This window comes from Manis javanica, chromosome 4 (genome assembly GCF_040802235.1).
Source record: "Manis javanica isolate MJ-LG chromosome 4, MJ_LKY, whole genome shotgun sequence".
Taxonomy (NCBI): domain Eukaryota; kingdom Metazoa; phylum Chordata; class Mammalia; order Pholidota; family Manidae; genus Manis; species Manis javanica.
Genome location: NC_133159.1, coordinates 36,152,584 through 36,167,148, shown reverse-complemented (window position 1 = coordinate 36,167,148; position 14,565 = coordinate 36,152,584). Strand labels below are relative to the sequence as shown.

Sequence of the window (14,565 nt, the reverse complement as noted above, 5' to 3'; positions counted from 1 at the left end):
GGCAACAAAAGAAAAAAATAAACTGAACTTCATCAAAATTTTAAACTTTGGTGCATCAGGAACATCAAAAAGAGTGAAAACACAATTCAAAGAATGGGAGAAAACATATACAAACCATATTATCTTGAGTTTAATATCCAGATTGTATAAAGAACTGCTACAACTCAACAACAAAAATAAACCACCCAATTCAAAAGTGAACAAAGGACTTGATTTCTCCAAAAAAGGTTTACAAATGACCAACAATCAAATGAAAAGATACTTAACATTATTAGTTATTAAGAAGATGCAAATTAAAACCACAGTGAAATGGTACTTCACACATATTAAAATAGCCAGGATGTAAAGAAATTGGAACCCTGGTATATTGCAGATAGGAATATAAAATGGCACAGCTGCTGTGTACAAGCATTATGATGGTTCTTCAGAAAGTTAAATAGAATTACCATATGATCCAGCAATTCCACTTCTAGGTATCTACCCAAAATAACTTAAAAGGCAGGGATTCAAGCAGACACTTATACACCCATATTCACAGCAGCATTATTCTCAACAGCCAAAAGGTGAAAGCAACCCAAATATCCATGAACAGATAATCAAATAAACAAAATGTGGTACAGACATACAATGCAATATTATTTAACACTATAAAGGAATGAAATACTGACAAATGATAAAACATGGATGAATCTTTAAAAAATTATGTTGGGTGAAAGCAGTCAGATATAAGAAGCCGCATACCATATAATTCCATTTACATTTAATGTCCAGAATAGGAAAATGTATATTAAGCCAGAAAGTAGATTAGTTGTTACCAGTGGCTAGAGGAAATGTGGAATGGAGAATGACTGCTACTAAGCAGTTTTCTTTTTTGGGTGATGAAATAAATACTCTGAATTAAGACAGAGGTGATGATTTTAAAACCTTGTGAATACACTAAAAAACACTGAATTGTATACTCTTAAATGGCGATTACATGATATGTACATTATCCCAAGACAAACTGCTCTCCCCTACCAAAAAAAAATCTATGACAGAACACATCATTTCTCTACTTTTCTGTCTCAGTCAGTGTAAAATACAAAGTCTTTTCTGTGGCCTACAGGGCATTACAAAATCCAGCCCACTGCCTCACAGTCTTCTGTGGTCCACCATCCCTCTACCCCAAAGGTCACCCTGGCCTCTTTGCTGTCCTCCAACATGCCAATCATGTTGCCACTGCAGGACCTTGCCACATGCTGTGTCCTCTACCTGGAAAGCTCTTGATATATATCAACATCACTCATTCTAGACTCTTTGTACAAATGTCACTTTAATAAGAAAATTCCCAAACAACACAATTTAAGATTTCAACCCCTGTCCACAAAAACACATATCTTCATATCTCTTATCTGGCTTTGTCTGTCTGTCTCTCTGGAACAGAACAGAAACTCTATGAGAGAAGAAATTCTACTTAAAACTACTGTCTCTTATCTATATCCAAAAAGGAGCACATTTTTATATTTACAAAACCGTTTAAGCTGGTTTGAATAATTAAAAAAAAAAGTTTCAGCACATCTATACCCCTGATCTCAGAGGGGCCACCGATATATAGCTATGGATTGTGTGTTTTGTTTAGAAATCAATAGCTTGGTTTTCTTACTTGAGCCAATATATTTTCACTTATTTATTATCATAAAAATTTACCAGTCTGAATAGATCTTGTAAATATTTGTGAATAGAGAAGGAACACCTTCCATACCACTGCAGCCACTGGAAATGCATTCTGTGGTGCCCTAGAAGCATTATGGGTAGGTCCTAAAGTTTTCTAGACTTTCCTGTCAATTGTAAGAATTGTGATATACTCTATGCAGTGGATGGATGTTCTTTACATTTGTGTAAATACTTCTGCAAAGGTACTGATACTGTAAAGTCAGAACAGTTTTGTGGAACTGTGATTTTTTCTTTTATTTTTTTTAATTTTTTTTTTGGTATTATACACCTTGTAGAACTCATTTTGCTGGCTGAAAGAGTATGGAATAATATATCATATGTCATTTTTTTTTAGAAGAAAAACTATTCAAAGGTATTTTTTGGTTTTCCCTGACATGTATCTGCTGTAGACGTTTGTCATGGGCAAGCTCAGAGCTTGCACCGAATTTTTGTATTTGTAAATTGGTTTAAAAACATGGAATTTTATACAGGTTTTCTCCTGTGTTATATATGCATCATGTGCAGGTATGACATTTTCTTCACTACTTTTTCTATCTTAATACAGTGTGGGGTTCCACTGTGTCACTCTTCATTCTTAATACTGTACCACATTCCTGCTCACAAACTGCTCACCTCCTTAACTGTCTTTTTCCCCAGCATGAAATGTATCCATTTATAACTGCCTATGGCCTGTTCTCTTAGCGTCCAAAAATGTGGAAGGCCTCCCAACCACCTTTCTGCTGTGTCCTTAGGATGTGCGGTAAAAGATAATAGACCTAACAGTTTATGTTCTAGAATGGCTTTATTCACTTTGGTGACTGATTATATTTTTTAAATAAAAGACTGAACATTTTCTTAAAAAAAAAAAAAGAAAGAAAAAAAAACTACTCTGTCTCCAATATCTAGAATAGTGCCTGCACATAATAACTGAATAAACATGGTATCACAGATGCATGGATGGGTGGATATATCTGAACAACTGAATAGAGGAAAAAAGAGAATCAGAAATATAGTAACCTGTTTTACAAAAAACACCTAGTGACAGCTGATGGGAATGTAAACTAGTTCAACCATTGTGGAAAGCAATATGGAGGTTCCTCAAAAAACTAAAAATAGAACTTAACCTGGGAACTCCAGTCCTAGGAATTTACCCAAAGAAAACAAGTTCTCAGATTCAGAAGGACATATGAATCCCTATGTTTATTGCAGCATTATTTACAGTAGCCAAGATATGGAAGCAACTTAAGTGTCCATCAATAAATGAATGGATAAAGAAAATGTGGTACAGATACACAATGGCATACTACTCAGCCATAAGAAAGAAACAAATCCTACCATTTGCAACAATATGGTTTGAGCTAGAGGATATTATGCTCAGTGAAATAAATCAGGCAGAGAAAGACAAGCACCAAATGATTTCCCTCATTTGTGGAGTATAACAACGAAGCAAAACTGAAGGAACAAAACAGCAGTAGACTCACAAACTCTAAGAAGGGACTAGCAGTTACCAAAGGGGAGGGGCGAGGGAGGGCAGGTGGGTGGAGAAGGTGATTGAGGGGTATCATGATTAGTGCACATGGTGTGTGTGGGGTTGCAGGTAGGACAGTGTGGCACAGAGAGGAGAAGTATGGACCCTGTGGCATCTTACTACACTGATGGACGATGACTGCAATAGGGTATGGGGGGGACTTGATAATGAGGGTGAATGTAGTAACCACATCGTTTTTCCTGTGAAACCTTCATAAGATTGTATATCAATGATATCTTAATTTTTTTAAAAGTGAAAAAAAAATTGGGATTAACTTGAAAAAAAATACCTAATGACAGTACTAAGACTCAAACCCAGGTCTATCTGACCCTCAGGCCCAAGCTCATCATTTCTAGGCTGTACTTCCACTTACCAATTTGGAGACACTGCAGGAATAACTTGTTGGGTGGAGGAGTATGCATTTTGTGTAATGCCAAGATACTGCATACATCTGGTAATCCATTTTTGAGTTTCTGCCCGTTTTAATGCAACTACCATGTGACATGGGAAAGAACAGTTGAAAGCCTCCAAAATTACTGAACTTCATTTATTTCATATTGCTCAGCTGTTTTTGAAATTATGCTAATTAAATAAACCCAACTGTCAAAAGACAGTAACACCAAACTAGCAGCTGGAAACCCCAAATTTGTCTGTATCCATAAAGTGTACTAGGAAGAATATGCCAAAGGAAATGGGCCTGTATATCAGGAATGGGGATACAGTAGCATCTGGTCTTGCAAGAGAAAACTGGGTCAGAATTAAATAGAGATATAAGTACAACCCATCTCCTTCCAACCAAGACTCACAGGACAATTATAATAACTTTTAAAACTTTCTAGACTAGGTTACAAGGACAAGAAACAATGGGACAAATAGTAAGTGACTCACTGCATTAATACTGGTTTCTCCACACTTATTACAAACTTTTAAATATTAAATTTAACTTATTCAAACATCTTGTATTTAATGGTTCTTACCTTCCTGGCTTCTGTATTGCAAATGCTAAGTTGTACTTTGACTCCTACTGCATACTCTCTACAAAGACTTGCCCCACTTTATGCACTAGAGGTTCCATGGAGCTTTGATTACTTGGGGAGATGACTAGGTATAAAGATCAAGTAAGCCAATCCCCTCATTTTACAAGTGAGGCAATTCAGGCCCAGAAATCAGAGTTCTTAGTTTAAACCATATATAACTTGTTAGTGGCAAACCCTAGATTAGCATCCTACATAAGCAGGTTTCCTGGCCTTAGTCCAGAATAAAACTTCTATACTCCTCCAATATTAAAAATAAAAAAACCTAGTGTTTGCACTGAGGAACTTCTAGTTTATTTAATTCCTCAAAATACAGGAATGGGTTAATTGATTCTTATATAACCTCAAAGCTTAGATTGGTACCCAACACACTGTAGGTATTAGTGTGTATGTACTGAATGATCAATTCTTTAAATGTGAGTTATTTCATTATAAAGTATTTATTTTTTATCATTATTAATCAAATATTGTAAGGCAGTTGGAATAGACCTATTTATATCCCACTAAAACAAGAATCTTCTAGTCTAAAACTAAAATGATCCAAAATGATCCTCCAGTTTCAAAGAAAAATCATTTCTCTTCTCCTCAGCAAACTCCATTCATTGGAAGCACAGCACACATTCCTGGAAGAAGCTACCTGCCTAGAGCCTTAATTCATTTCACCTCATCTTAAGCAAAAGGCAAATCTCAGAGAACTTTCAAATAGAGAAAACTAAAAGAAAAAAAATGCCAGAAGAAGTAGGAAAATGACCAAGTACAAGTATTTGCTGAACATGATCCTGAAAAGCCACTTTCAGTTATGTATACCCACTCAGTGTATCACCCCACAAGAGCCCTGGTAGCATCCTTGCCCAGTTTTTAGAAGACTTGGGACACTTGCAAACCTAAAGTTGAGATCCACTGCTAGAACTGAATTTAAAAAGATATACCTGACTCTTAAATAATAAAATGTATCCAAATTTAACACACTATGTTTATAAGAATTCTAAAACTAATACACCTTAGAATAAAACTTTAAGAAATGAAGCACTATCACATTTAAGAAGTGATCCTTCTATCAGCTTTAAGAAAGACGAAAAACAGGTGTCATGATCTTGACTTTATAAATAAGGCAACTGAGGTTTAAGGAGATGAAGTGATTTGTCTATCTTTACAGAGCTAACTAAGTAACATAGCCAAGGCTGAACTCTACCAGTTTTCTGACTTCTAACTTAAGCCTCTTTATATCAAATTACAAAGAGCTTTCAAAAAGTAGCCAAAAGGGCTTTACAAAAATCTCAAAGGACAAGTTAATCATTAGAGCATTTTTATAAAACAAAATGCTAAAATGACAGTAATCGAAAGAATTACCATGTTTCATACATAACAAAAAAATACATACGTTGTATAAAGTATACTTAAATAAATATGAACACTGTTGTGTCCTCCTCTTTAATTATATCGCATATGTTTCTGTAAGGAAAACTTTCAAAGTCATTGTTTGTTTTATCACATCTCTCTTTAGTGTTTCCTAAATTTGGTTTCTTAGCAAAATCTCAGTGGAAATGGGTACAGATGCATAAAAATACAGGTTCTTGGGCCCCAACATGGACATTCTAATTCAAATAAGTCCATAACCTGCATTTTAACAAGCATTCTAGATTATTCTAATTAGCCAAATTTGCAGTACTGCCCCAACAGAATGCTTAGAAAAAAGGCAGACCAAGGAAATACAAGAAATTAAAATCTAGGGACAAAGATAAGATCATTCACCAATTTCCCTAGCCCTTAAACCAGAATAGAACAAACAGGTGAAAGAGCCCTATTCCAGTCCTGAACCCAAACTTAGCTGCGGCTGCTGCCCCAACTGGTCAGAAGAGTTGCCTCTCTCCCCAGTACCATGTTATGAGACAGCTGTAGATGCCAATTTTAACATTCTCAAAAACTTGAGTCTACTAAAATCAGTAAACCCCAAAACAAGTATAAGAATATGATGGGTATTTAAATGGCAGCTTTCCCCAAATACTAGGCAAAAACTGAGCAGAGAGGAGAGTTTCCGGGGTAAGGAAGGTAGGGGAGAAGGGAGGATATGCCCTAGAAAGAGAAGCTGGAATGGCCTGCCAGCTTTCCTGGCCCAGGGTAGAGGTCTACCGAAAAAAACATTCATGAATGAGATTCTTCCAAGTGATATCGAGAACAGTACCCAAAGGGGATTCCTAAGCAGGAGATCATAATCATAATGGTCATAATCATCTACTTACAAGCTGCCTCTTCTTGGAAGGCTCAACTCCTTCTGAAAAATGAAACACAAACAAGTTAGATGGCAATAGGGACCCATCTGAGTCCCACAGGTCTGCACTAAATGTCGTAGATTTATAGCATCATTTTCATGAGGGCAAAGACTAAATTTTTCTAAATGATAATCTTTTCCTTTGCCTCTTAAATTCAGTGAAATAAAGAGCACTCAGGCTGTTTTTATTCTTTATTCTTCCTTCCCAAATGGAATGTCTCGCAGAATACTTGGAGCATTTTCCCCAATAGATGGAACCATCTTGCCAGTGTGGCTTATGAGTTACAAAGCATTCATATCTTTAAGGTCAGAGATATGAATGGAATGAAATGGAATTTTTTTTTAATTAGAAAATATTTTAGACAAATAAAGAAGTACAGAAAATAACATAACAATGAGATGACTATACATACCACTGGCATGAGAAATAACCTGTACAATAACAGTTGGGCCCCTATGACTTGCTTTCCAAATTTATCAAGTCCCATTCCCACTAGTCCCCATTTAACTATTATTAATTTTTTGTTTATCTTTTTCCCTATGTGCCTTTATGTTTTTTACATATATTCATAAATAATTACTAGTACTGTTGTACATGTTTTTAAATTATGTATCTAACATATTGCATGTATTCATCTACTGAAAGCCATTATAACTGGGAAGTTCACCCATGTGGGTGTATTTCACTTCAGTTGATTATAGTATAGTAGTCCAGTCTATACATTCATAATTTATTTATAATATTTATTTATCCATTCTTCAGTAAATAGAAACTTAATTTTCTTTCCATGTTTTTCTTCTCCATCAATACAATGCCCCATAAACATGCTTGTACTTGTTTCCTCATACACATGTATACACTTAGATGTGAAACTGTTGAATCATTAAATATCAGAAACCGCTCCCAAAACTGACTGTACCAATTACCCTCCCCTCTACAGTGTAAGAATTCTTCCCAGACCTGTCTCCCAAACACCTGACACTTATAACCAAAAGCCTACTCAACATCTCAAATCTAACATGTCCAAAACTCAGTTCATTCTTTCCACCAAAACTGACCAACCACAGCCTTTCCCCATCTCAGATGATGTGAATTCTATTCTTGCTAGTTCTGTGGCTCAAAAACCTGGACATCCAGACTCCTCTGTTTTTCACATACCCTATGTCCCATCCATCAGAAATTCTTAAAGGTTCTATCTAAAATGTATTCTAATTTAAAATACATCCAGAAAACAATCATTTTTCACTATCTCTGCAGACATATATGCTTACAATCTCTTTAAAAACCTTGGATTTAGTTATGTTTTAGAAATCAGAATTTTGCAGGGGAGTTCATTAAAGTAATAGCATATACATATTATATAACAACATATTATGTAACACCCCAAAGACTGGGCAGCAACAAAATACACTAAAATTTCTGCAGCAAAAAGTATGATAGCCACACTAAATAAGATAAAAACTCTAAAGAGTCTCATTTCAATTTTGTCGCCAGAAGAATTTAAGTTAGGTCAAGTTTTACTGCTGAGTTAGGAAACAAACAATCTAAACCACTACGGTCTCTCTCTAGCCTCCCTACAGTTCCCTAACTAGACCCATTTCTGCTTCTACCCTTATCCCTTTACAGTCTTCTCAACATAGCAGTGATCCTTTTAAAGGTCAGTTAGGCCACAACACTACTGCTCAAAACCCCCAAAGCTCCCCATTTCACTCAAGAGTAAAAGTCAAAACCATAAAAGGACCTAGAAGAGTGACCGTGACCCACTGCCTTCCCCAGATCTTTCTGACCTCCTTTCTCCCCAACACACACTGATCCAGCCACACTGGACTCTACTGATTATTAAACACATCAGGTATTCTTCTGCCTTAAGGCCTTATGCTAATCTGTGCACTTTGCATTTAAAGCTCTTCTTTTTTTTTTCACTTTTTTTTGGTATCATTAATACACAATTACATGAACAACATTGTAGTTACGAGATTCCCCCCATTATCAAGTCCCCACCACATACCCCATTACAGTCACTGTCCATCAGCATAGTAAGATGCTACAGAGTCAGTACTTGTCTTCTCTGTGCTATACTGCCTTCCCTGTGACCCCCACTACATTGTGAGTGCTAATCATAATCTGTGAGTCTGCTGCTGTTTTGTTCTTTCAGTTTTTGCTTTGTTCTTATGCTTCACATGGGTGAAATCATTTGGAGTATAATACCCTCTAGCTCCATCCATGCTGTTGCAAATGGTAAGATTTGTTTTCTTCTTATGGCTGAATAATATTCCATTTTGTATATGTACCACATCTTCTTTATCCATTCATCTACTGATGGACACTTAGATTGCTTCCATTTCTTGGCTACTGTAAATCGTGCTGTGATAAACATAAGGCTGCATATGTCTTTTTGTATAAAGCTCTTCTTAACCAAATATTTCTTGACTAACTCCCTAATAGCCTTGGCTCAATTACCACCTGAGTTCTGAAGGAAGACACTACCCTGATAGTTCTATACAATGTACAAGGTCCTTTCTACCCCATCACCCACATACTCTGCTCTATTTTTTTTTTTGCCACCAATACACTTATCACTCCTAACATAGTATGTAATTTATCAATTATTGTTTTTTGTTTATTTTCTGCCTTTCCCTATTAGTATCAAAGCTCCATGAGGACAGGGATCTTAGTCTGTTTTATTTCTGAATTAATTCACCTCAATAACTTAGAACAATGACTGGCATGTAGTAAATTCTCAAAAAATATTTGTTGAACAAACCACTTCACATACTCTCCAATATTTGGTATTGTTAAACTTTTAATTTTTGCCAATCTAATGGTTGTGATCATGTCACAGTATGGTTTTGATTGGTATTTCCCATAATTACTAGCAAAGTTAAGCAGTGTTTCATGTGTTATTGGCTACTAAGGTTTCCTCAACTGTGAATTGCCTATTTATATACCCGTGGCCAATTTTTCAATTAGGTTTTCTTTTTTTCTAATTGAGTTGTTATAGGATATATTCTGAACTGCAACTATTTGCAGGTTAGATTCACTGAAAATGTTCTCTCAGTCTTATCTTTTTACTTTTTTTAAATGGAGTCACCAAAGAATTTAATTTTTATATGATTTTATCAATCTTTCCTTTACATTATCTTTTTTTTACATATAAGAAATACATCCATGATACACAGAGACATGAATATACAGTTGACCCCTGAACAACACAGAGGCTAGGGGTGCCAAATCCCACAGTCAAAAATCCACGTTTTAAGTACTAACAGTCTACTCTTGACCGGACACCTTACTGATAACATAAACAATAGATTAATGCATATTTTGTGTGTTATATGTATTTATACTGTACTCTTAAAATAAAGCTACAGAAAAATGTTTTTCAAACTGTTGCAAATCAGTAAAAATTTTTCCAATGTATTTACTGAAAAAAATCTATGTATTAGTGGACTCACACAGTTCAAATGAATAATACATGACAGAACTATTATATATTAAGTTCTGTCATATATTAAGTTTCCATAATTGCAGAGGTGTCTTTGTTGACTATCTTCTATTTCACTATACTGTCAGCCCCTGTGTCTATACTGCAGTGTATGATTGGAACAGCTTGAGAATAAATCTTGATATTTGTAAGGCAAGTTTACTCACATCATTATTATTCTTCAAAATTATGGGAGCTATTCTTGGGGCTTTACTCTTCCATATAAATTTTAGAATCAATTGTAGACAAAATCTTTGACACTATACTCAATTAAGAGTTGATCTATAAACAACTGACATTTACAATACAAACACTGTACAAGAACATGGTGCATATCTCCATTTATTTAGGTCTTCTTTATGATGTTTTAACAAAGTTTGATACTTTTATATTTATAAAGATTATAGAAATCTTTTGTTAGATTTATTTCTAGGTAGCTTTTATTTTCTTGTTGCCATTATGTTTTTTTAATCACATTTACTAAAACTTTATTTCATTATATTACCATTACTATTCATTACTATTTTCCTACTGTAGTATGAAAATTTTCCAAGATAGAAAACAGAAAAGTTTAAAGACCTGTACAGCAAACATCCATGTTATATACCCACAACCCAGACTGTACAATTGTTAGCATTGTATGATACAGGCACACCTAGTTTAATTGCTCTTCATAGATACTGTGTCTTTACAAATTGAAGATTTGTGGCTACCCTGTATCAATTAGGTCTACTGGCACCATTTTTCCAACAGCATTTGCTGACTTCATGTCTCTGTGTCATATTTTGGTAATTTACATAATATTTCAAATTTTTTCATTATTATTATATTTGTTATGGTGATCTGTGACCAATGATCTTCGATGTTACTATTGTTTTTGGGTGCCACAAACCATGTCCATATAATGTGGCAAACTTAATTGATAAATGTGTGTTCTGACTGTTCCTCATCCTCAGGCCTTGCTATTCCCTGAAATACAATATTGAAATTCGGCCTGTTAATAACCCTACAATGGCCTCCAAGTGTTCCAGTGAAAGGAAGACTCACATCTCTAACTTTAAATCAAAAGCTAGAAATTATTAAGCTTAGTGAGGAAGGCATGTCAGAAGCAGATACAGGCTGAAAACTACGCCTCTGTGCCTAACAATTAGCTAGGATGTGAATGCAAAGGAGAAGTTCTTGAAGGAGATTGAAAGTACTACTCTAGTGTACACACGGATGATAAGAAAGCAAAAAAGCCTCATTGCTGATATGTATTAAGTTTTAGTGTCTGGATAGAAGATCAAATCAGTTATAACATACCCCAAACTCCAAACATAAGCCAAAGCCTAACCCAGTACAGGCCCTAACTCTCTTCAATTCTATGAAGGCTGAGAGATGTGGAAACTGCAGGAAAAAAGTTTGAAGCTAGCATTAGTCAGTTCAGAAGTTTAAGGAAAGAAGCCATCTTCATAACATAAAAGTATAAGGAGAAGCAGCAAGTGCTGATACAGAAGCTGCATCAAGTTATCCAGAAGACCTAGCTAAGATGATTAATGAAGGTGGCTACACTAAACACAGAATTTCAGTGTTGATAAAACAACCTTATACTGGAAGAACATGTCATCTAGGACTTTCATACCTAAAGAGGAGAAGCCAATGCCTGGTTTCAAAGCTTCAAAAGACAAGCTGACTCTCTTCTTAGGGGTTAATACAGCTGGGGAACCTAAGTTGAAACTAATGCTCATTTACCATTATGAAAATTTCTAGGACCCTTAAGAACTATGGTAAATCTAATCTGCCTGTGCTCTGTAAATGGAAAAACAAAGCTTAGATGACAACACATTTGTTCACAACATGGTTTACTGAATATTTTAAGCCCAGTGTTGAGACCTACAGCTAAGAAAAAAAAAGATGCCTTTCAAAATATTACTGCTCATTGACAATGTGCACCTGTCACGCAAGCACTCTGATGGAAAGACACAAGTTTAACAGTGTTTTCAGGCCTGCTAACACAACATATATTCTGTAGCCCATGGATCAAGGAGGGGTCATTTCAACTTCCAAATCTTAGAATTTAAGAAATACATTTCATAAGGCTATAGCTGCTATACATAGTGATTCCTCTGGTGGATCTGGGCAAAGTAAATTGAAAACCTTCTGGAAAGGATTCACCATTCTAGAATCCATTAAAAACATTTGTGGGAGGGATTCAAGATGGCAGCGTGAGAGGTGAGAGGTAAGATGGAGAATTCCTCTCAAAACCACAAATAGTATGAAAATATAGTTAATTGCTACAACTACCCCTAAAACAGCAATAAGAAAGAAGGCTGGACCAGACTGCATGCAGACCTCATGAACACAAGGTAACGTAGGAAAGCCTTTATCAGGGACCCAAGCCCTTCCCCCATACCAGCTCACCGGTGGGAGGAAGAGAAATGGAGTGGGGGAGGGGGTGGAAGCCTAGAACTGCTAAACACTGAGCCCTGGAGGTCTGCTTTGGTAGCAGAAACCTACACTGTGTGGTGTCTGGACGTTGGGAAGCTCAGACAGGTGGAGTGCTTGAGAGACAGATTGCAGCCATTTGTGGAGGAGGTGATCCACACCCGGCCACTCTGGGACAAAGGAAAGAAAGGTGGTTTGAGAGACTTCCTAGGAGCGAGAGAGTTGCTGAAGGAACGGGGTTTGCACGGAGCTTGCTGCGCAGGGGAGGGGAGGACTGGACAAGGTTGCCTGGGCATTCTCTGCCCAGCTGGTTGGGAACATTGAGGAGCTTCAGGCACCCCATCCCCCTGGCTGCCTTTTCAGCTCCTAGCCCCCCACTGTGACACGCAGCCTACTGCACCTTCCTCCTGGCCTGCCGGCATTGGTTCGCAAACTGGCAATCACTGTGCTGGCATCAGGCCAGCCAGAAGGAGGCTCAGCCTACAACAGCTATAGATGCAAAGAACACAGGGTTACACCTGTGTGCTTGGCCCACGGGCTCTGACACTTGAGACAGGTACCGCAGATGGGAATCAGGAAGCAGATCTTTCCTGCCCCCAGGCACAGCTCCACTCCCCTACCGTCCCCAACCTCACTCTAGGGGATGAGCAGCTCCAGAGACTGAAGCTTCTGGGCACTAGTGGGCACCATGCAGAAATATGAAACGTCAAAAGAACATGGTTCAGACCAAAATCTCACAAACCCCAGTAAAAGGACTTAATGAAACTGAACTCACCAATATGCCTGAGAGTTCAAAATAAAAATCATAAACATGCTTATGAAGGTACAGAAAAATATTCAAGAACTCAGGAATGAATTTACATCGGATATTCAATCATTAAGAAATTCCATATCTGAAATGAAACAAACAATGGAGGGATTTAAAAGCAGACTGGATGTAGTAGAAGAGACAGTAAATGGAACAGAAATTAGAGAAGAGGAATACAAAGAAGCTGAGGCACAAAGAGAAAAAAGAATCTCTAAGAATGAAAGAATATTGAGAGAACTGTGTGACCAATCCAAAAGGAACAATATTCTTATTATAGGGGTACCAGAAGGAGAAGAGAGAGAAAAAGGGATAAAAAGTGTCATTGAGGAGGTAATTACTGAAAACTTCCCTAATCTGGGGAAGGAGATAGTCTCTCACGCCATGGAGGTGCACAGATCTCTGAACACAAGGGACCCAAGGAGGACAACATGAAGGCATATGATAATTAAAATGGCAAAGATCAAGCATAAAGACAGACTTTTAAAAGCAGCTACAGAGAGAAAAAAGATCACCCACAAAGGAAAACCCATCAGGCTATCATCAGACTTCTAAACAGAAACCTTACAGGCCAGAATGGAGTGGCATGATATATTTAATGCAATGAAGCAGAAGGGCACTGAACCAAGAATACTATACCCAGCAAGGTTATCATTTGAATTTGAAGGAGGGATTAAACAATTTTCAGATAAGAAAAAGTTGAGAGAATTTACCTCCCAGAAACCACCTCTACAGTGCATTTTGGAGGGACTCCTATAGATGGAAGTATTCCTAAGGCTAAACAGATGTCACCTAAGGGATAGACAAAGAGCACAGAATATGATTCATAACATACAAAAAATGGAGGAGGAAGAAAAAGGAGGAAAAAAAAAAAAGAAGAACCTTTAGGTTGTGTTTATAATAGCACATGAAGTGAGTTAATTTAGACTGTTAGATAGTAAGGGAATTACCCTTAAACCTTTGGTAACCACGAATCTAAAGCCTGCAATTGCAATAAGTACATACCTGTCGATAACCAACCTAAATGTGAATGGTCCAAATGCACCAATCAAAAGACACAGAGTCACTGAATGGATTAAAAAACAAGACCAATCTATATGCTGCCTATCAAGAGACTCAGTTCAAACCCAAAGATATACACAGACTGAAAGTAAAGGGATGGAAAAAGATATTTCATGCAAACAACAGGGGATAAAAGCAGGAGTTGCAGTAATTGTATCAGACAAAATAGACTTCAAAACAAAGAAAGTCACAAGAGACAAAGAAAGACATTACATGATGATAAAGGGGTGAGTCCAACAAGAGGATATAATTATTATATAGACCTA

The 14,565-nt window shown here is 36.7% G+C and overlaps 1 protein-coding gene across 23 annotated transcripts in view; it reads right to left on the bottom strand.

The window, feature by feature from the left end:
- Positions 1-14,565, bottom strand: part of MAST2 (microtubule associated serine/threonine kinase 2) — a 347,954-nt gene that overhangs the window by 137,047 nt on the left and 196,342 nt on the right. For 17 of the 23 annotated variants that reach the window (XM_073233836.1, XM_073233839.1, XM_037021931.2 and 14 more), the window contains one exon: positions 6,495-6,526. In XM_073233836.1, the coding sequence (XP_073089937.1) occupies positions 6,495-6,526 (32 nt within the window). The remainder of the gene's footprint in view (positions 1-6,494; positions 6,527-14,565) is intronic. The other 6 variants (XM_073233834.1, XM_073233835.1, XM_073233838.1 and 3 more) reach the window with 1 other exon arrangement.